This window comes from Lathamus discolor, chromosome 12 (assembly GCF_037157495.1).
Source record: "Lathamus discolor isolate bLatDis1 chromosome 12, bLatDis1.hap1, whole genome shotgun sequence".
Classification (NCBI taxonomy): Eukaryota; Metazoa; Chordata; class Aves; order Psittaciformes; family Psittacidae; genus Lathamus; species Lathamus discolor.
In genome coordinates, this window is record NC_088895.1 from 6,065,492 (window position 1) to 6,087,232 (window position 21,741).

A 21,741-nucleotide genomic window follows, 5' to 3' on the forward strand; every position below is an offset into this window, starting at 1 on the left:
CCCAGGAAGCGCAGGGCTGTAGCGCCCGGCCCGCCGCCGCCGCCATGCATTGTGGGGCGGCAGCAGCAGAGCCAAGATGGCGGCCAGCAGGAGGCTGATGAAGGTACCAGGCAGCGCCGCGCCGGGCAGGGCCGGCGGGCGGGCGGCAGCGGGCACGGCTTCTCCGCCCCGGTGCCCCTCCGGGTGCGGGGGGCAGCGTCGCTGGCCGCGGCGCGGCGGGGCGGCCTCCTCCCGCCCGCTCGGTGGCACCCCGGGCTGGAGCGACCGGAACGGGAGCAGCCGGTTCCTAGGCCGCGGCCGTGAGCGGCCGCGCTGTCTCTCCCGCCGCCGCCCGGTGCTGGGGCAGCGCTGCGCGGCCCGCGGCCGCCCCTCGGTGCTGGGCGGGGGCAGTCGGTGGGTGCCGCGGGCCGCCGCGGGCCGCCCCGGCCCCGTCCCTCGGGGGGCTCCTGCGGTGACTAAGCAAAGAGGAAGGGCCGGGGGGGAGGAAGCGGCGCTGCCGGGACGCCTCGCCCCCCGCCCGGGGCCGGGCCGCTGCCCGGGCCGCTGTGAGGGGTCGCCCCGCCGGCCGTGGTGCCGCAGCCGCGGCGCGGTCCCCGGCCCTGCCCGCGGGAGGGCTCGGCGGGGCGCGGGGCAGCGCCCTGTCCTCCGCCCCTGCCCCGCGCCCCCCTTGCCGAGGAACCTTCCCCGGGCGCTCGGGGGTGAGATGATTCCGTTTTCACTGTACGGGAGCGCGACCTCTTCCTCGTATGAGTAAGAGGTTTATCGCCCTCAAACGTGGACCTGGGCTCAGAAGTTTCCTCATTCTCCGCGGACGCGGCACTGCTTCTGTTTTCGCTGTGCTCGCTCGGAAGTGTGGATGATACTTGTAAATGCAAGCGCGGCCCCGGCTGGGCTTTAACCGGAGCACGTTTAGTTTGTTGTGAAACACGGCTGGGGACTGTGTTTCTCCTCATTTAGCTTGAGGAGTACATGCTTTTAGAGAGTGGTGACCACTGACCCCAAAGCATGCGAGTTTATTCTACGTGTTGTGTATAATTGCCGGTTAGCATCACAAGCTGCGTGCAGTGGGGTTTGCCTGGGACGTGCATACACAGTGGTGTTAAATTTAGTCATCTGTAAAGTGCTGTGGCAATACCCTGCAGTATTTGCGTGCAAGGTGCCTGTAGCGTAAATCAATGAACTTCACAGGCTGGCCCTGTGAAAGGCAGGGGGAAGACCCTGCAACTGTCGGGTGATGTAGCAGCCGTACTAAAGCCGCTGTCCCAGTGGGGCGCAGTGTACCCCTGCGTTAGCATCTGACAGATACAGGGGCGCGTCTGTTAAATTTAATACTTTAATACCAGTTTTGCAGCTGGCTTTGGGAACGTGGAGCCCTGAAGGGGCTGGGACGTGTAGACTCGTTGAAATTGTGTTTCCTCCATTGTGCAGATACGTAATTAACCATTGCAACCTGGTTATTTTTGAAGAAACAAATAGCTCAGCAGTGCTTTCACAAAGCTGGTTTTGGTGTTTAAAATGTGCTGCGGAGTGATTAAACATTAAGTGGTGGCTACGTTGTGTGCAGTCATTCATATATATTAAATTAGTAACAATTTAATTGTCCTGAAGGATCCTGATGAGAGGGCATTCATTTTTGGATTTCATTTTTGACAGTTAATGTCACAGCTTTAGTTTTGCCATCAGTGTGTGTCGCTTTATGCTGAAATGCGGTTTCCCTTAGTTTCTGATAGTAAACAACCATTTAATTGTGTATCCTTGCAAGCCAGCTTTTCTGCCTGTTTTGAACCAAATGTGTTAATTCCCCAAAAGCACATCACTGTTATTCTGGTAGGGGAAAAATACGTTTCCAATCTTTCCTTCTTTTGAAATTTAAGCTAGAGCATTAAAATCTTGACATTAAAGTCAAGAACAGTTGTTCTTAATATCTGCAGAGCCTCTTGCTGCCCAGTCCTGCTCCTCAGTTCAGTTCCAGGGTCCTTTGAAACGTCAGTCAGTGCTTTAGTGTGTCCCTGAAATGCTGTAAAAATGGATTTTGACAACGTGACCTCCTTCTTTCTTGGAAAAAGTGTGGCAGTTGCTGCTCGGAGGGGGGGTGTAGGAAGGAAGGAGGCATCAGTTGCTTCCCTCTTACATTTTTACTTTCATTTTTATTGCCTGACGTTTGTGGGTTGTGTGTGTGTGTTGTGTGCCACTTGAAGAGCTATGAGGTGCTGCATCCCATGGCTTGTGAAGGCTACTCACTAAGCAGGCACCTTCATGCCTTTTGGAGAGTCGAGTCACAGCCCAAACAGCTTTGAGTTTTGCCATTCATCTTGGTAGGAGCAAGGTAGAGCTCTTGTACAGATGATGTAATCTGGGTTGCTGCAGTGTGATGTTCCAAAGGTCCAGGCTCGCGTGTGTATCAACTCAGTATCGTTTAAGTTCCAAATGCACAGACCTGCCTAAAAAAAGTCTTTCACTGTGGTGTTTTGCACTGTGGAAGAGCCTGTGGTGTGTCTTTCTCAGGGTTGTAGAATGAGTGTTTATAACTAAAGGAAACAGAGGTTTTCAGGGTGCCGCTCAATTATGCTTAATTTAAGCTAAGCATTAACTGTCTTCTCATCGAGCTAAATATCAAGTTTGTGTTCAGTGAGAACAAACTTTGACCCTTTTATAGGTCGCATAAAATAAAACAATTACCATTTCCTTCAGGTCTTGCCAGCATTTTGAAGCTCTGCATTTTTTCTGGGCTCGTGTCATGCATCGCAGCTACTGGTGTTAATCACAGCGGCTCAGAGAGGCTGCATGTAGTGAGCTCATAATGACATGCTGTCTGCCTGTTGAAAACTGGGGCTATGAGTATAGCTTTCCTCTTCCAGGTGGAAATGGGAGTCCTTTTCAGCTTGTGAAAACCTTTGTATCTTCAGTTTGCAAGCCTCCTTGTGAAAGAAGCAGCACAATTTTGCCATTGTACTTGTACAGTTCACTTTTAAACACAAAGTCAAGTTGTAACAAGAATAAGATTGTCTTGTTATCTCAGGGTCTGTTTGAGCAAATTACCTTTCCTAGGCCAAATACCTTATTTATGGCCTATTCTTGCAGAGCTTTTTACCATCAAATAGGCTAACCGAAGTTCTCTGTGCTGATTCACAAAAATCAGTGGAGGTGTGCCCTTCCCAGGAGCACTCCTAGGTTAGCGAAATGTGCAATAAACACAGCTAATGAATCATATTCCAGTGACATCTGAGGTGGAGTTTTGATCTGTGAGCCACCATTACACCTCTTCAAAGAGCCACAGTTGTCAGATCTTGACTCCTCTTGAAATGTGAGAGGTGGGAATAAAGCAGTCTTTGTCAGGGATATGTTATGGATGATCTCCCAGGGTAAAAACAGACCAATGTAGAGTAATTATATTTAGGGAAGGATCTAAGGCTGCTTCTTTGAAGGGAGCTCCTTTGCTTCATGACCCTTTGTCATGAAAAGCAGACTGTCTCCAAACATGTATGATTGGGAGCATAGATCTCCAAGAGACATGCCAGAGATTTCAGTGAAATGCTTTTCACAGTTGCCACCCGCTAATGTAAAACAAGCCGTTCTCCAGCTGAGATCCGTAGCCAAAAACTATGTGGAGAGGTAGTGGGTAGTTGTGAAGGGAAGGCTATTTCGGTGCTGGATAGTTGGGAGTACTTACTTGATGGTGTACTAGTGTGTGGTACTGAGATGCACCTTCAACTGTTGTGTTTGGAGGAGGCTGTCCTGTCCCATGTGGGGAGCTACTCCCGTCTGCTGATCTGTGATGTGATCAAGCTGAGGTGTCTGAAGTCCACACTTTTGTTTTCTTGGGTTTAGTTGAGAAAAAGGATCTTTAGTATTAAACACTGAAAACGGATTTGAAGCATAAATAACACTTCAGATACGTAGAGGCGAGCTGGCGGTTGTTTTAGCCGTACTGTGTTCATTCTGCTTCCACAGTTGCAGTCAGACATTTATGCAACTGGTGAACTCTGTGACAAGAGCCAGGTACGCGAGGCCACACCCGGGTGCCTGCTGCGGATGCCTGTGATCTTCCAGTATGCTGGGGGCTGGTGCACACCGTAGCCCTCCCAAAGAAAGGGGCTTTCAACAACTTTGATATCTGAAAACAATTCTAAATTGGCTCAAACACCATTTCTCAGTGACAAGGGCAATGTGGCTTTGAGCACTGTGTGATTGTTCAGATGCAGACGTGAGAACCCTGATTCCTTTTCCCTTTTTGAAGCTGAGAATTGGGAAAAGGGTTTTTAATCAAAGGCAAATACCTTGCCAAAAAGCAGAATTACTCAGCCGACAGAAGACGGGAGCGTGCAGGGTTGTAATTTTGCAGAGGTAACTTACTGATAGGTCTTGTAAGAGCCAGAATTTGTTGTGGGTTTGGTGGCTTTGTTTTGATAAAGTCATGGGGTTTTTTAAGGTGTTTTAACACTTCTCTGTATGAGGTTCAGAAAGTAAAACTGTGCCTTATCAGTGTCGCGGAGCCTGTTTATCTTTGTCATGCTGCTTTTAGACAGCGTGTTTGTAAATGGGAAACACAAATTGTAACCAGTAGAGAATCATGTTTTAGAGGTATTTCAGGAGACTTGGTTTCCTTTGGCATTTAAGAGCATTTGGGGCTTGATGCAGAGCTTACTGAAGTCAGTGTGAGCTCTTAGGCGTATTCCCGTATTCCTGGATTGCACTCCTACAACTGCTTGTCTGCATTGTCCTACCTGGCTTGGTTTGTTAGAGAAGTCCCAACCCTTGAAAGATGGATGGGCAAAACAGTTGCAGGGTTTTAAATGACTCAACTGCATTTTAAGCTGATGTAACTTCAATTTTCAATTTCAAAACCAGAATTTTGTTCTGAACAACACAAACGATTCCACAATATTGAAAATCAAAGTTTTAAATCCTTATTATGTGAGAGGTAGTGCGTGCCTTTATGACCACCTCCACCATTATACTTGGAGATCAGGCACCACCTCTGAAACGTTTTCTCCTTTTCATGTGCTGTGTGTAACACTCTCAGTACAGCCAAACTGCAAACAGCCCCTCTCAGGAGAGCCTGTGCAATAAGGCTTTTCTGTTTCACAAATGGGGAAACCCAATGCAGCAAGGTCACGTGCAAGGTTGGTAACAGTGGGCATGAAGGCTGACTGAAGGAAGCCCTTATTGCAGTCCTCCAACCTTTAGTTACGCTCCTCACTTGCTCCTTTAATTATGTTACTTGATGAAATGAAGGGGTGGAGGAGAAGAAAAGGAATTAATCTATTTACTGTCTGCCTAGACTCTTAAGTATTATTTTGAATTAAATATCTGGACTGTATCCTTTTACCACATAAAGTAATTTTTGTCCCTTTGGACTTCTTCAAGCCCATGTTAAATGCAGTGTCCACTTTTAATCTGTGCTGTTTGAAAGTATTTAGTAGCTCATTTGCTATTTTAGCAGTACATTTATACTGCAGTTGTGTCTGCCTCTGGAGCTCTCAGGCAGTTTGAGCTTTACTATGGGGTTTGATGCTTGCCAGAAGAAAAAAACAAAACAGCTCCCCTCACACCCTGAAGCTGTGAGTGGTGAATCTCATGGAGCGCTAGATACAAGACCTCTAAAAGCATGACTTATGAGTATAATATTGCACTGTATTTGTGGGGACAGTAGAATGAAAACCAAGCTGTTTGTAAGCAAGTCTAACATGGAATTGATTAGTTGGGAGTGACATGAAATCTTAAACACTTTGGGTATAAGTGATTTCTCTTATAAATGAATTGGAATCTGTCTTAAGCATGGAGTTCAGGCAAGTCCTCCGCCAAGGTAGGTTTTATTCTCTCTGCAGTCCTGCCTGTGTGGGAGGAAAAGAATTGCCTCATTTATCCCCATCTATTCCTGTTTTGAGGACCCAAAGCAGCAGCAGCAGCAGCACAGGATATAGTCCTGATACACTGAAGTAATTTAGTACTTTCTTGATTCTGAAAGTGAATTCCTGCAAAGGCTTCACAGGTCAGTTTAAAAAGGAAGATGTCCTGAATTGTTTTCAGCTAGTTCTTTAGTGTCCTTTAGACTGCTTATTTCCCTCTCTCAGGTGGTGGGCTTGAGGGGAAATGGGGAGCAATTTTCATATTTGTTTTAAGCTTTTCTTTAATTTCGCACAAAGTTTTACAGTTCAGAATGATCTCTGTGCTGGATTCTTGCATTTCTTAATTCTGCATCCAGTTTTTTTACCTGAATCTAGTTATGAAATCAGGTGTTCAGTTCTCCTGTAATGTGAAGCCGTGCTTTTCTAGTTTGTTCTATTAGCTTAGTAGCACACTTGAGTTGTGGAATCTCGCAGTATTCCCTCTTTCTGTGTCTGGGCAATAGTTCTCTGGGCCAGAAGCAGTGTTAATGCCATCATCTGAGCTTGTTCTGCATGGAAGCTGCACTCCCACTGGGACATTGCGGGGCACATTTCTGTCCTGTGTATAATGTTTTTAATGTAGTAACTAGAAAATTGTCCAAACCCATTTTTCTTCCCTTGTTTTAGAGTGAAGGTATTTGTGATGCATGCTTATTTATGCTTAAATACCTAGTGGTTAATGAGCTTATTTTGTTCCCAGTGTTTGATATGTTGCATCTAGTGTGGAATGGGATTTATCCCTTCTACATACTGTGGAGTAGTGGTTTGCCAGCACTTCGCAGTTCTGTACGTGTAGGAAGTGAACTGCTCACAACTGAGTTACTGTCCTGACCCTGATGGGAGAGGTGGTCTGGTTCAGTCAGACGCTGCCTCAGCTGCTGCTCTGAGCACTCAGCACTACCATGAGGCTGGATTTGCAGTTTCAGTGGGCAGAAAGGATCTCCTATAGCTGTGATAATAAAGGTCATTTTCTTTTGAGTATTTTTGGTTGGTCTGTATCCCTGTAAATGTGCTTCATGGGATTACTGGGTGGGTTTAATATGTTTTCCTGCTGTAAGGAAATAGGATAATCCTCTTATCCTTTTCTAAACAAAAACAAAAACCAAACCACCCAAACTGTGCGTGATGTTGCGTAAATCTAACAGCAGTGGAATCTGGGGATTAGTCCACAGGCCTAGACTAAATAGTTGGGCGCAGTGTGATGAAGATTGTATTGGGCATCCATTCAACATCCAAGACTCCGAGGTTAAACTTCAGTGTTCTGAGTATGCTCTTGCTTTCGTGGGTGCAGTGGGTGGGAATGTAAATGTTCATCTGATGCGTGGCTGTCATGTGGGGTTTGTTGGGTTTTTTTCATGTGCATTTGGAAATCTCATTCTCCCTTTGGGTTTTTATTGTGATGCTAAGTTTATGCAAGAGATTACTGCAAGTATTAAATCTCTGCCAGTCAGATGCAGAAAGGTTTGATCAAAGATGAACATCGAGCTGGTTTAGGAAAAATCCTGGGCAGTAGAGCACTCATAGCAGGAAAATTGATCTTTCTTTGTTTTCAGGGCGCAGTGCCTTTGCTGTAGTTGGTGTTCTGTCAGTGATACACAGTTCAGTTCTGCACATGCACTAGTGCCCAGTGAGGAGCTATGTGCTGCAGAGTGCTCCAGTGTTGCTGTATAAGCAACATTTTTCCTAGCCTATGTGGACATGCAGGCATGCGCTTCAGTTTTGAAAGCACTGGGAAAGCTTTATATGTAACTGTAGAGGACTTCTGAATTTGAATTCAGTTAAAGAGAAAACTGCTGAATTCAACAGCAAAGGGCTACAGTTGCTGCTTGGGGGTGGGGAGAAGTGAAACCTTGAGGTGTTTCTTCTTGGGTCTCATGAAATACCCCACGAAGCAGTTGCTACAGTAGGGCTTATACATAATTTTAAATATAAAATGTCTAAATACTTGTTTTGGTGATGCCTGGATCACCAGCTGCTCAGAAGTGGTTTTACTGGAGCAGAAACGTACCTTGTTCAAGAGCGAATAGCTATGAAGACAGGTATCTTACTATATACTGTTATAGTACAAAACGAGATAAGGCTGTGATTTCTAAAGTTACTGGTCTAAATAAGGCTAGTTTGGCTTAGATTGGTATTTTCCTGAGTTTGTGTCAATTTAAGCAGATCATGCAGGAATTTGTTAGTTTTCAGGTGAAATAATTGGCCTGTTCAGTGGCTTTATCTGTATTTAAAACTGTTATGACATAATTCCTCCAAATCACTGCTTTCCTTCAGATACCTGTAAGATACATTTTATTTCTGTGTCTCACAGTTATCAGTAGCCTGTTACCAAAGGCACGGGTTTGCATTTGAGATACAAAAACACCTTTAAATGCATTTTACTTTGCTGTGTCTGTAACGGTGTTAATAACAATGTGGGGTTGTATTTTCCTGACACACACAAAAAAGTGGGTTTTTAATCCCTTGACTCAGAATTTTACTTCTCACAGTGCACAGTTTCATTTCTTGTCTGTGTGGGCTGCACCACTGAAACCTCAAACTTCTTCATGTTAAAGAAACCCACGCTGACCTCTGAGTGTTTTGAAAAGTGAACATGAGCATCTTTCTTAATACTGTCACTAACTGACACTTTGTTTTTTCAGGAGCTTGAAGAAATCCGCAAATGTGGAATGAAAAACTTCCGTAATATCCAGGTTGATGAAGCTAATTTATTGACCTGGCAAGGGCTTATTGTTCCTGTGAGTACAAATCACTCCTTATTCCAATGAGCTTTAACATAAAATGAGGATCATTCTACCTCATAAATCCACAGCTCAGTAGCGCTCCTGGTGACCGTTAGGTGTTTGCACCCTGACAATCTCTTTGATTATTATAAACCCTGGCTTTCACAGCTGTGGGCTTGGGCAGAAGTGGTTGTTCATAAATACAGTGCAAGTTTATTCAGCAGCATCTTAGACATACTCTGAGCAGTGAAATGTGCTCCTGGATTTCATTCTTGTCTCTTTTCAGACCTCTTGTGTGATCTCCCTGTCTCCTTTTAGTTGAGTGTCTTCTGTGTTTGGTTTTATCCCAGACTGATAATGTTAGGAGGTGTTTCTTGCAACTAGCCTGAAGAAAAATCCATATGTAATTGAAAGGTTTGTGGTCAATACCTACTTGGATGCTTCCTTATTGTAGGCCTGGTCCAACATGGATGGGGCTGCAGCTGGCAAGCGCTGTGGACTCTGCTGGCACTGGGTTACTTGGGAGGGGTGTTGGAAGCAGGGAGCAAATGATGTTTGTGGTTTATTACGTTAAGCTTAAAGTACAATATCTGAAAAGAAAAAAAGATACGAAATATTTTGTTTACTCACTAATTTTTTTTAATCGACTGGCTGCTGCATTTCTAGGATAAAATTGAGTACTGGAAAAAGTCTGATGCCAGGAAAGGGTTTAGGTTTTCAGAAGTGAGCTTTTAAAAGGAAGTCTCTTTATTTAGGCATTAATTCATGCCAAAACAATTCATTTTTTTAAAAGCACTGCAGTCTTGTAAGAGAATGTCTGATAGAAGTAGATAACTGCTGTATCAGTCCAATAGAGAGGGGAAAGCGGGGAATCTGGTATACTGAATTCATTGGTTGACAGTCACTTGGTTTTTCACCTCTTGTAATTTCTGCTGTCATGGCCCATGCTCCCTTTGTTACATGAGCTACTTCTAAGCCTGCAGCAGTAGAGGCTGTGCCACTACTGGGCATCAGTTCTGCTTTTCATTGGGGGCTGCCTGAAGGGTCACACTGAAACCACAACCAGTGGCAATCTGGTTTTGTATTGTAAGACCTTGAGACATCTCTTTAGCAGTGCTGCTGCTTTATTAGTTGGAGGCCATTCCTGAATTCAGGTCATGCAGGCTGAGGTAATAGCTAGGCCTTTAAATACTGTAAAACACATTTAGTTTGCTGCTTACTTATATTCCTGAAGGAATTCCTTGGAGTGGTTGAGGCTACTCTTGCAAATAAAGCAAGCAGGATTTGACATTAAAATATGACAGATCTTTAATAAGCCACTTGGATATTTGTGGTTCATGTGTAACAGTTTGCTGCTTTGATAAAACTGTGAAGCAGTATAAGACTGGTAAATATGAATGATAAAGCAAAACACTAAAATATTTATTCCTGTTAAAATCCTCAATATGTGGTGTACAGCATCTATTTTAACAGTTTCTGCTCACTAGAAACCTACTGTTTGTTTTGCAGAGGTTCATAACATTCTAAGTGTTTAGATGCAGCAAACTATGCTTCATACCTGCCTTGTGGTCTATAACAGGCCCTGTTACAGAGGACATAGCCTTAAATTTACTAATGATTGCTCAAGTTAAGAGGGAATTTTGTCATGGAATTACAATTCCTATAGTAATTAATTGCTGTGTTCAGAGTACAGTTTATTACTTTCAGGGTACACTATAGAGGATGCTTTAGTCTTAGCATGATTTTGTAGCTGCTGCAATGCTGCAGTTGATGGCTTCAAGCTCTAATGGACAAGCTGGTTGTCGGTTCAGTTTTCACTTTTGAAGGTTTACATGCTGCTTCCATTTTAGAAAATGTTCCTGCTTTGTGTTTAAAGATCTATCACTCCTACTTTAGCAGGACTAACCAGTTACCGATTGTTATAACTAGGCATTACTTTGGTCAGCTGCTTAATGAAGGTGTGAGAGATGCAAAGGTTGGTATTTTTACCAGTATTCATCCAGAATTATCGCAAGCAATACTGCTTTAAAAGGCTTTGTTGTGTGTAACAGACTTTGTTCTTCTGAACCACCGTTAGTTCTTAAGGGTGTTTGCTCAGTTGAGAAGCAAATTGAAGACAGCTTGTCAACTCCTTTTCCTATTCTGTAGAATAAGATAGTTTATGTAGTTTGTACTGTGCATGGTAAAGGTACACTGTTTGATTTCAACATCAAAACAAGTCTATCTGCCCCAGGCTCCTTGTTCTTGTCAGGTACAGTTGGTGTACTGTGAGTTTCATGTCACTTAAGCAATGCTGCTTGCTATGGACAAACTTTTGCAGACTAAGAATACTCCAAGTGAGTGTTAGTTATGTTTGTCACTTGTGTTTTGGTATTTATGATTCTGCTTCTCTCCCTTGTCAGTGTCAAAACAAATATAACAAATAATTGCAACTTGATTGCTTGAATATTCTGGTTTGTCTGTTGAAAACATAAGCAACTCTTTACATATATTTTTTTGTTCAATTTATTGGTGGGTTATAGTGAAGGCCTATTCTGACTGAAAGTCAAGCAGAAAATGGACAGTTTTAAGCCAGATCAATTCCCATATCAATTCAATGAACATCCTCACAAACTATACCATATGATGGAGACAGGAGCAAGGGAGCTGCAGGGAAACAGGGCACTAACTGGTTCAGTTGTTACCACCACCACAACTTACTTGTAAAACTTCCAAAGCATTTAGGGTTGCTTGGATAAAAAGTAGTTGCCACTCCAGTTACCTTTCCTTGACCACAGAAATCATTGCCGTACTTAGAAATGCACAGCCAGGTGTCTCCATATGGATGAAACTAAAACTAAATGTGTTCTGTCACAGTATTTGAATACAACACTCCTCACCCCCAAATATTAGTAAACGTTTTTCAGCTCCTGGTGTGGGTTTGATTGCAGGGAGTGGTTTGGTTGCTCATGAAGAATGTGTGTGGTTGTACTTCATGCTAACTGGAAACTCTCATCCTTTGATTCTTGTTCCCAGAGTGTTTGGAAAGGCTTCGTGCCATAGTTACTGTTTTCGGTGCAGAATGGTGTTTTCATAAGCTTTACATGTAGCAACGGTGTATTTTTCTTCTGCAGTTAGCATCTGAAGCACTATCAATAGTCTCACAAGTTTTCTAAATGAGATTCTGGGCATTGTTTTTTCTGTTGCAGCATGAAGCACTACTTGGCTTACTTCAGGTTTCTCTCATCATGCTCCTTCAACAATGATCTGATAAGAGTGGGTGCTAAAACTGCGTACAAATTCAGAATGTTCTCATCAGCAGACGCAGTGAATGTCTATCTTTAGTGCTGTTGAATACTCAGCACATTTCTGTGTAGTCAGCACAAAAATGTTCTCGGAACATACAGGGAAATCTGACAAATCAAATTGCTTTGCTGTGTTGTGAGACACATAAAATAACTAGGTTTAGAGAGAGCAATTTTCCTTGTCAGCTTCCTGTTTGTATCTCAAAGGTTTACACTGCTTTTTGGAACACAAAGTTGGGAGTGAAGCTACCTATTAGATAGGACTTTGAGTTTGGAGTAAATGGGACTGCATGCTTTCTTACCAGTAGGAATGTCATTTGATTTCAGAACAGTGGTAACTGTTTTTCCAGGGTGAACACAAAGGTAGAGGCTGTCGTGCCTTTCTCTTACCAAATAGGTTTTGATGTTTCCTGACACACAGATACAGCAGTATGTGCTGGAAAAAAGTGCCTTTAGAAGAGGTCATTTGATTGATAGAAGCCTGGAGCATGCTTTTACTTAATTGTATGCATTGGAATATGCCAGATTCTTGACATTTTGCCTTCCTGTTGCAGGACAATCCTCCGTATGATAAAGGAGCCTTCAGAATTGAAATCAACTTCCCAGCAGAATATCCATTCAAACCTCCTAAGATTACATTTAAAACAAAGATCTATCACCCTAACATCGATGAAAAGGGGCAGGTTTGTCTGCCAGTAATTAGTGCTGAAAACTGGAAGCCAGCAACCAAAACTGACCAAGGTAGGACTCCATGTGGAGAAAGAACTGGGTACCAAAACCCTTGTATTGTGTTTAAGTGTAAAGCTTGTCAGCTGGTCACTGCTCTTACGGAATATTCATTGTCATAAGATTTGTGTCATGAGTCAGGTGCTGTGAGCAACTCTTGTGGAATCTCGTTGTTGTTGGAACGTAAGGTGATGACACTGACGCGTGGCACTGCCTCCTCCGGGAAACCACAACACTCTTCATGACTGAGGAGTTTATCATGGGCGTGTACTCGATGTGCCTAAAAACTCTGGTGGTATTTTGTCAGGGGGTTATTTCCTGTTTCTTTTTAAACAGAAACTTTGTAGTTCAGAGGTGTTCATGACATTCCTGTACCTAAGGACCTAAACCTCAAGGCTTTGTGTGGCTCAGTGATTTGAACATAAGGTTTGAAATAGCTAGGGAGTCACAAACAAAACCTGATACCATAATACAAATAAACTCTTAGGTCTTAAAAGATCCCTGCTGCGAGGTTTGCTGTGCGGTGCCTTTGGATAAGAATTCAAATACTTTAAGGAAAAAAGTTTCATCAGGTTCTGTGGCAGACTGAGAGGGGGATCCGAGTTGGGGTTTATTTCCACTGTTGTTGCTTCCCTTTTGTTGGGGTGAGAATTTCATGTTTTCGGTCAGGTAGTGATTGGTTTGATATTAAGCATTTATTATTTTACCTGTAGAAAGAGCAAACATCCTTGAACTGTGTATTTTTTAATAACACTAATTCAAATGAGTAGCAGTTCAGTGCAAGAGCTTCAGTGACACAGAAGTGTTTTGCTCTGTGGGAAGAGATAGTTTCTTCTTTCAGTCCTCTGTAAGGTTATCTTCACTTGAACTGTGTTGCTGATAGTAGGCGATGCTGTACGGAAGATTGCTTTTTTTCTGTGTGCTAACAAAGCTACTCACAGTTTGCATGATTTTGCTACAAAGATAAAATAGGAAAATTCCTGTAGTTGTTTCAGTGAAGACCAAGCAGTTGAGTGTTGGGGAAAGCCAAAGGGGCAGCAAAAAGAACCTGCGAAATAGGTCAGTGAGGATCTTGCCATTTGTGGTTAATTCCCGATTATACAGGACAAAGATCCTTTGGGAGGCATGAAATGGAAACAATATGTAGCAGGTTTCTGTTAACACCTTGGCACTTGGTTTAATTTTAGGAGTCTTCTCTTGAGAAGTAAAGGAACCATATGTTTGCCTAGCTTGAAATGCAAGTGGCATTAGTTGTGGAACTGCTGAAACAGTGGTTTGCATGCAGGAAGTAGTCAGTGTCTCCCTGAGAAAGAGCAGTTCCTTTTTTAACTGAGTGAATAAAAGCTGTGCTAAAATCAGAATCTGGAACAAACCCTGGGTACCAAAATACTGCAAATCTCTCAATTTCTGCTGTTTTCTGGTCTTCCATCTGTCTTTTAACTCTTTCTTCAAGAAGCTGTTTTAGTGTCAGCATCTGTTACTACATGGTTGTATGAACCTGCAAGAATGTTATTACAGCCCTGCTCAAGTGCCTGTTCTTTTTTCTCCTGAACTCTTCTGCACTGAGAAATGAACTCCAGTAATGCAAGGTGATCAGTGCAGCATCCACGTGTTTGGTTTTGATAGTCAGTTGTCAAGAACAGGGAGAGATTAGGTTCAGTGTAAGTCACTGGTTTGCCTTTCATGGACTAAACATGCATCTTACTGCTGTACTTTCTATTAATTTATGCTTACTATTAATACAGACCTTTGTGCTGGTATCATTTTAAAATGCTGTGGGTATCGAGGAAGCTCCTCAACAGCTTGTGTGTTAACCCTAACACAGTAACACCTTCTCTATGGTGCTTTAGCGAGTTTTTTGTCAGCGAGAAGGGATTGTTGCATGTGGTATTGATGCTGATTTCATAAGTAATGATCAGTATGGTGACAGTTGTCAGAAGTCCAGGACTGGCGAGTTCCTGCCAAGTGAGCTAGTATCATTTATAAATTCCTTAGGATGCAGTTTAAGCTGTGGTTTGTGGTAAGAACTGTTCCTGTTCAGCAGTATAGTGACGGGTGTGCTTCTCTGGATTTTGAGTGTATGTTTTAAGTTGTCTTCCCCATTCCTGTCAGATCAGGGTGGAAAAGAATATGAGCATGAAAAAAATCAGTGTTCTTAAAGAAGCCATTCTGGTATCCTGGCATCTACTGGAGTGACCAGCATTGTAGGAACTGACACTGCGAAACTAGGGAGGATCCAGTTAAGCTGCAGAGTGGCAGCTTTGGAACAAGCGATGGGCTCTAACTTGTAGCTGAATTGTGGAGCTCCCTGCAGCTGGAGGGGGGTTGGTTTGTGGGGTGAGCTCAGGAGGAGGCAGCTGGCTCTACTGTGCGATGCACAAAGGTAACAGTTCTGTTCCACTTGCTTTGGAAACTCTTGGGGTGCTGCTTTGTGTTACTCTGGGTAGCCCAAACTTATCTCAAATGGAGTATTAATACTGTTGTACAGCAAAGTGCGTTTCCTGTGTCCCCACTTTCTGCAGACTTGCCCAGTTACACGCACGCTGTCTAGTGAATACATGAGAGCTCCCGCCCACTGGACCGGACTGGCTTTAATTGGCTGGGAGAATGTATATGGGGAAAGTGTAGCAATAAATGTCACTGTGGTGTGAGGTTCGCTGCCTGAGTGTCCAGTACAGCTCAGTTACTTTAAGAATGACATTTCCTTTGAAAGAGATGGGTAATGTTGATGAAATGGCTGTACACAGGGGGGTGAAAAGCATCCTGTAGTTCTTACCCATCTGTTTGCCCAGGGTATCTCTGCCAGTGGATGCATTTGGCAGTTCAGAATAAAGGGAAGAGTTGTGCCCTGTAAGTAAGAATTGTAGATAAAGAAAGCTGAGAAATGGTTCCCAAACGTAGGCTGGTTACAGCTGTGTTATTGTGAGAGGTGGTAGGAAAAATGCTTCACGATGGAAATCCCCTCGTCACCCAAGCCCTTTTAGATGGACTTGTCCACGAAACACAGGCTCTTCCTTAGCCATAGTATTTTGGATGGGATGCCAGTTACATGGAAAGAGTTTGTAGTGTGTTTCGATCTCCGTTCAAGTTTTGTTTACAAATAGGATTTTCTGGCTTTCATTCACAGTCATTGAACTAAATCTTGGCGCATTGCTATGGCTCATTCATACCCAGGTTTATGGGCTGTATCTAAAGGCAGTTAAAGCTCTTTTCTCACTGGGGAATTTTGCTTACGCTTTGATTTCTTTCAAAATGAACCATCTTGGCCTGACGGTGTTTATACTTCTTTTGACAGTAATCCAGTCCCTCATAGCACTGGTGAATGATCCACAGCCCGAGCACCCCCTTCGGGCTGACCTAGCTGAAGAATACTCTAAGGACCGTAAAAAATTCTGTAAGAACGCTGAAGAGTTTACAAAGAAATATGGTGAAAAGCGACCAGTGGACTAAAACCTGACACAGTTGGTGTCAGCAACGTATGATAGAAGATCGGAGCAGTGCATTTGAGACACCCCGTAAAGCAGGACTCTATGGAAAATTGACAAGTGCCACCTTTCGGTGTTAACTTGTGGCTGTTACTAACTTTCTACAGTTTTCTTAATCAAAAGTGGGCTAGGTAACCTGTAAAGAAAGGATTAAAATTTAAGATGTTCTAGTTCTGCTTTCTTTGTTTAAAAATCACTGCTTCAATATACTTTAAAGTATGCTGTTTTCTTTTTCTTGTCAGAATTTATCAAAAATATCTTAGACTTATATTCTGCCCTTAAATTGAAAAGGTTGCGGCTGTCATTATTTTTTTGCAGTTCCCACTATCTTGAGTTCACTCAGTTCTTTATTGGATTTTATCCCCCTCCCCAAGCCGATGTCTTAGAAAAGAAAATCCCAGTTCTGGCAGAAAATGATTGAGTGTTTGGCAGTTTTGTTTACTTTTCCTTCCAAATGTTGCACTGTGCTTTGTGGGACTTGCTGCAAGTTCCCCTTAACTTCAGTTTGTAACATAATAAACCAACAGATCCCACAAAACCAATCAGAAATAATGTTCAGGTCTTATGTAAATCTGGCTGATGTTACCACCAAATGTTTATTAAACGGGGAAACCCAAGTTTTTGTGTGCGTCATTGAATTAAAATATGGCTCATGTCCTGCTTTTGGAAAACTTTGGGGAAAAAAATCTATAGCAAGTGAGTAGTGGAATGTGATTACAAACTTCTTTCACTTCTGTTCCTAACACCTCTGCAGAGCAGCTGGGGACGCGCACCCACAGAACAACAGCCCAACCAGTTCAGAAGAGTTTCAGAAACTGGGGACCAAGAGGTACCAAAGCGATAAACTGTGTTTTTGAGTTAAAAATTGGTCATCTGGAGATGCTAATTTTGAATTCAGGTACTAAATCTGGCAGCACTGCTGCCCATCTTGGAACACTTTTCCATCAGAATGCGTTAACAAATATCCTTGTATTAATGGGATGGCACTTGTGCCCAATTGCTGCACAGCTCTGACTGAGAATGGGAGGAGAGCAGGGCTGAGCACTAACCTGTAAGGGAGTGTGCTTCGCTGCTGCTGCTGCTCCTGTGTTGTGAAACCACACAGGTTAGATGATGTAATGAGTGCGTCAGGCCTCATTCTGTCATTCTAACCTCATCAGGCAGAGCTGTGTTCCTGCTGCTGCCGGGCCCCCTGCACATGCTGAAGGGGGAAGCCCTTTCTGCTCAGAACTGCGCGTCCTTTACTGCGCCTGTTGCTTTCTGCCTACGCCACTTCTTCCCCAGCCTAAAGCGTGACCGTAGCTCCAGTCAAACTGCCATACAGTCAAACTGCCGCCTCCTCCCGCCTCTTGAACTTGGGTAGGTTACTAAGCAAATCTCCACAAACCCACAGGGATCGGGGAGCACATATCATTGTGATATGCAGGAAGTTGAGTTAGAAAATCCCTCGTACCCAGGTGGTTGTCTGCACTCCTAAATTCAGATTTAATACAGCCTCTGCCTTTGCAACCTTTCAGAACTAGTGTGTCAAGCAGTAGGTCTCTTTTGGTTTAAATGTCTTGTATATTTGCTATTTCTTCATTCATCCCTCCCATCCGGCTTTCATTTCAATTTAGTGTAAACAATGACAGCCCAGTATCTCGCCTCTGGAAGTACTTTGTTTTTATAAGTTAGGGAGCTAAGACATTTTATGTTTTAAGTGTTCTTAGACAGATTCTTTGGCAGGTAAATAAACCACATTCACCTTATTTACGGAAACTTGCATTTCCTGAGTGTTTTCAGGCTTGTGAGAGCACTGTCTGTTACCAAATTTTCACATCTCTGTGTCTTCATTTGCAGAAAGTTGGTACTGATTTTGTTTCATTCACGCTCGGATTCATAATAAAACAATGCCAAATTATCTGTCAAGCTGAAGTGTGTAACTTCCGCATCACGTGAGTCACTGTACCTTTTGATCATGTCTGTGGGCATGGAAACTCGCCATCCTTGAGATTTTATTTAAAACAAGACTGTAGCACTAGTTGGCTGCCCTCGTTACTACTCAATCGCATACTTTCTGGTTGTGAGCCTCTCAGGTCAAAGACTGCGTTTCTCTGAACCGGTGTGACTCGGATGCCGTTGAAGGGAGATGGAAGAGCTGTGTAACACGAGGAGCTCCAGTCCATCCCTGCAGGCCTACAGCAGCGCTACACCAGCTATTCCGATTTCATCTGCAAAGGTCACATAGAAGACAGATATTGCCATCAGTTCTCTGGGTGTGTTCGGCATAGTTCATTTTCTAAACTACGAGATGTGTAACCCAAGTGATGGCTTTTGTTTGTAGGCAGCCCTCTGGAAAAAGACAGATCAGATACTGTGCTGTATGCTTGAAGTCTGAGGAAAGAAATCACAGTATGAAGTCCTATGTTAACTCAGGAAATCAAGCTCTTGTTCTCTCCGGTTCCCTAAGCCATGCTGAATTCTAAACGTGCAGTTTAATATCCAAAATACAACATGCTGGTGAAACTACACCCAGGAGTACTGGTATAGGCTTCCTGCAATTCCATTCTGCTACCCTAATAAAAATTTGCTCTCAAAGGCTTTGTGGCATGGTTTTCTTTTCAGAAAGGGGGGATTTAGACTTGTTTTAAGTATTCTGATGTAGTGATACTCTAGAACCACTGAGGAACTTCCTCCTTTATCTCTGTGCGCTTTAGGCAATTTAAAAGTTCCGTATTTCAAAGTCTTTTAGTAGCTCTTTATTAGTTTCTCTATTTAAAACTCCCTTGCATTTAAAGGAATACTCTGGGTTCAATGCTGCTCATTTAGAAATAAGGAATTTGCAAAATGTAACCGAGGTAAGTCTGCTGTCATGTTTCAGGATTCAGCTAACAGAGCTCAGGGCATGGGTAACGTCCTGATGGCTGTGATGAGAGCACATGCATCGGTTGGAGCCACTTAAGTGTTAACAGATGTCCATCAGAACACGGTCACAGAACGGAAGCTGCGTTCTGGTATGAAATAACCGGGGTTTGTCCCTGCACAACAGCAAAATACCGTCAGTCACTAGATGGCTCTCACGGGCTTCGCTGTGCCGGGGGCCGCGGCTGCTCCGAGCAGGTCTGGTCCCTGCTGGGGTTTATTTATTTTCTGTTATCACAGAGCAGGAACTTCGATGTCCAACACCGACGGGCCCGGCCTCAGCCATCAAGTCACGCCAGAAGACTCGGCTCTTTGGTGCTGCCAGAGGGGGTGTTAAAACCAAACTTGGATCAAATTAATTCTGTGCTGCTAACTTAGGAACCTGGAAACATTTTTAAAGCAGCCCTGCTGTTATCTTTGATATTTGTACAGAGCAAAGCCTTCCTCAGCTGTTTTGCAGTGGGGTCAGACGGATCCGTTATGAACAGAACAAGGCATCTCAGCACCCTGCCAGCAGCCGCAGCAGCAGGTGAGTGGCTTTACTTTCCCCTTTAAGCTATAACTAAAAGCAAAACCCTCCTGCAGCATTCCAGTAGAAAAAGACTTGAGTTTATTTTTTACTTAAAAGAATGATGATCGTATTGATACTTTCAGTATTTAAAGAAAAAAAAAACGTTTAGCCAATAATGATTACATTAAATAGATCAGGTTTGGGCAGAAAATGAGCATAAACAATCAGAAATATTTCTTCCCCTGTGAAAGTGGCATGCCAGCAGCAGGGCTGCAGTTAGACCTGTTGGGACTACTGGGACTTGCTTAAGTTCAAACACCCTGATGACAGACATAAAGATGGACAAACACATGCACCTTCTCCATTTGGAAACTTGCTCATGGTTGGTCCACATCTGTCCCATGCATTTTCCCTGAGAGGCAGTGGGCAGCGCAGAAACAGTTGCTGGGGAGCTCTCATGTGCAGCAGTGACTGAAGCAGCAGATGGCTCAACAGTTGCTGTTCTTGCAAAGTCATCCAGAAAGGACAAAAAGGAAAGCCTCTCTGAAGGGGCTGTGGCTGATGTTACTGTCCTGCGGTGGCTTAATGCCAAAAGACAGTGTAAATGGGACGAGCTGTAATCCCTGCTGGCTGAGCCTGTATGTGGGATGTGGCTGCAGATGCCACCATGCTGAAGGCGTGATCTTACTATTCTGGTGAGATGCTCTGAAGGCAGTGTAGCGTGCACCTTCATGTGTGTCTCGCCAGATACAACCGAGGTGGTGCCTGTGTGCTCCTTGCTCTCACAGCAAAGTGTGTCTTTGTACTGTTTGTGTCGTAGGAGCTGGGCCCTGGGAGGAGGGCTGGGCCTTGGCTGCCACACTGTGCTGGAAGGGTGCAGGGCTATGGGGTGCAGGGGAGGTCTGTCACCTTCAGAGCAGGGGCTGTGACCTAAAATCTGCTGCTCAGGGCACCGGGGTGCTACCTGTAGCTGCTGACGATGGTGTTCTTCCATGAACACTGCTGCTGTCCCCAGGCTGTTCATTCTCCTGTCAGCTGCACCAGAAGGTATTGCACTGGTAACTGTCTTGCAAGTCTGAACAAAGGTGTGTATGGTCACTTGCCTAAAGATCTTTGAAGGAACAAAGCTGAATATTCCTGGTTTTGTAATGGCTCTGCAGCTCTGGATTGATTAATGTCTGGAGTTCATGGAGGCGCTCCCAGGACTGCGAGAAGTCGTCCGGTCCTTCCCCACAGCCACCGATGGGTGGGACACTGGGGTACCCGGGATGCACCATCAGTTCGATCGTTACAGTCCTACTCTGTGGTGGTGGGTCTGTGGGTGAGGGTGCTTTGGACGTGATCTCTGTGATGGCACTGTCGATGGCGCTCCAGATGTTATTGACAGACATGTTCTTGCCCATGGTGGTCAACCCTATGTAAATGTCTGGCCACCTGTAGCCAGAGGAGGGAACACTGATATTAATGCTAACAAGGTGGTTAGAAAAAGTGTGTTACATCCTGCAGGTTGGGAAGCAAAATTAAGCTAAAACTTCAGACAGAAAAGAGGAAGGGGGTTCAGTCTGACAGACAGGCCCAGCAAAGACCCAGCACTGCCGTTATTACTGTATTTACATGTGCTGTGTGACAGCACAAAGGTGGTTTGGCATCTGTGAGCTTGCAGGTGCATTTTGTTGGCACAAGAGGGAAGAGAGAACTAAACTGAGCAATTCTAAGCTATTGAAGTACTTACCCAGCCAATTAAAGCCTGAACAATAGCCATCTCTAGTTAATAACCCTTGGCTAAGGGGAAACAAAAAAAGTGACTGAAACAAAACAGAAACCAACCTGCTAAGAGAGCATTCTGCTAAAGTATAATCAAAGAGTCATAATGGCAGAACACTGGACTTGCCTCCCCTTAACAGCAAACACTTCTTTCCAATTAGTCTTTTTCCTGCTACTTAAAACCCTTTTTTCACTACTGCAGGGAGATGAAAAGTTACTTCTTGAAAACTTTCCCTAGATTATACTTTCAGAATTCCACTCTGATGCAGCGTCAATGCAGCACTCATCCTCCTGCCATGCCAGGTACCAGCTTCACTAGAATGCCTGAGAAACGTGCCCTGGAAAGAAGATTCCCTTCAAGGTGAGAAGTGAATCATCTCTGTGCAAACAAAACTTACTAAGCCCTAGTGCCCCCAGCACTTTTGTTCTCCTCTTGAACCTTTTAAGCCCCAAAGTGGA

General features: G+C 44.0%; 2 protein-coding genes across 6 annotated transcripts in view; one reads left to right on the top strand and one right to left on the bottom strand.

The window, feature by feature from the left end:
- UBE2L3 (ubiquitin conjugating enzyme E2 L3) lies at nucleotides 1-18,683 on the top strand. The gene is made up of 4 exons (XM_065693022.1): nucleotides 1-103; nucleotides 8,531-8,626; nucleotides 12,450-12,636; nucleotides 15,917-18,683. The coding sequence occupies exons 1-4, from the start codon at nucleotides 77-79 to the stop codon at nucleotides 16,069-16,071; spliced, it is 465 nt and encodes a 154-aa protein (XP_065549094.1). The 5' UTR covers nucleotides 1-76; the 3' UTR covers nucleotides 16,072-18,683.
- The window catches only part of YDJC (YdjC chitooligosaccharide deacetylase homolog), a 23,449-nt gene continuing 19,459 nt past the window's right edge, over nucleotides 17,752-21,741 (bottom strand). For all 5 annotated transcript variants that reach the window (XM_065693016.1, XM_065693017.1, XM_065693020.1 and 2 more), the window contains one exon: nucleotides 17,752-20,952. In XM_065693016.1, the coding sequence (XP_065549088.1) occupies nucleotides 20,622-20,952 (331 nt within the window). In that variant the 3' untranslated portion in view covers nucleotides 17,752-20,621. The remainder of the gene's footprint in view (nucleotides 20,953-21,741) is intronic.

Coding starts and splice junctions, on each gene's coding strand:
- UBE2L3 (XM_065693022.1), top strand. CDS start 77: ATGGCGGCCAGCAGGAGGCTGATGAAG. Junction 8,627..12,449: donor GGCAAGGGCTTATTGTTCCT/GTGAGTACAAAT, acceptor TTCCTGTTGCAG/GACAATCCTCCGTATGATAA. Junction 12,637..15,916: donor AGCAACCAAAACTGACCAAG/GTAGGACTCCAT, acceptor TTCTTTTGACAG/TAATCCAGTCCCTCATAGCA.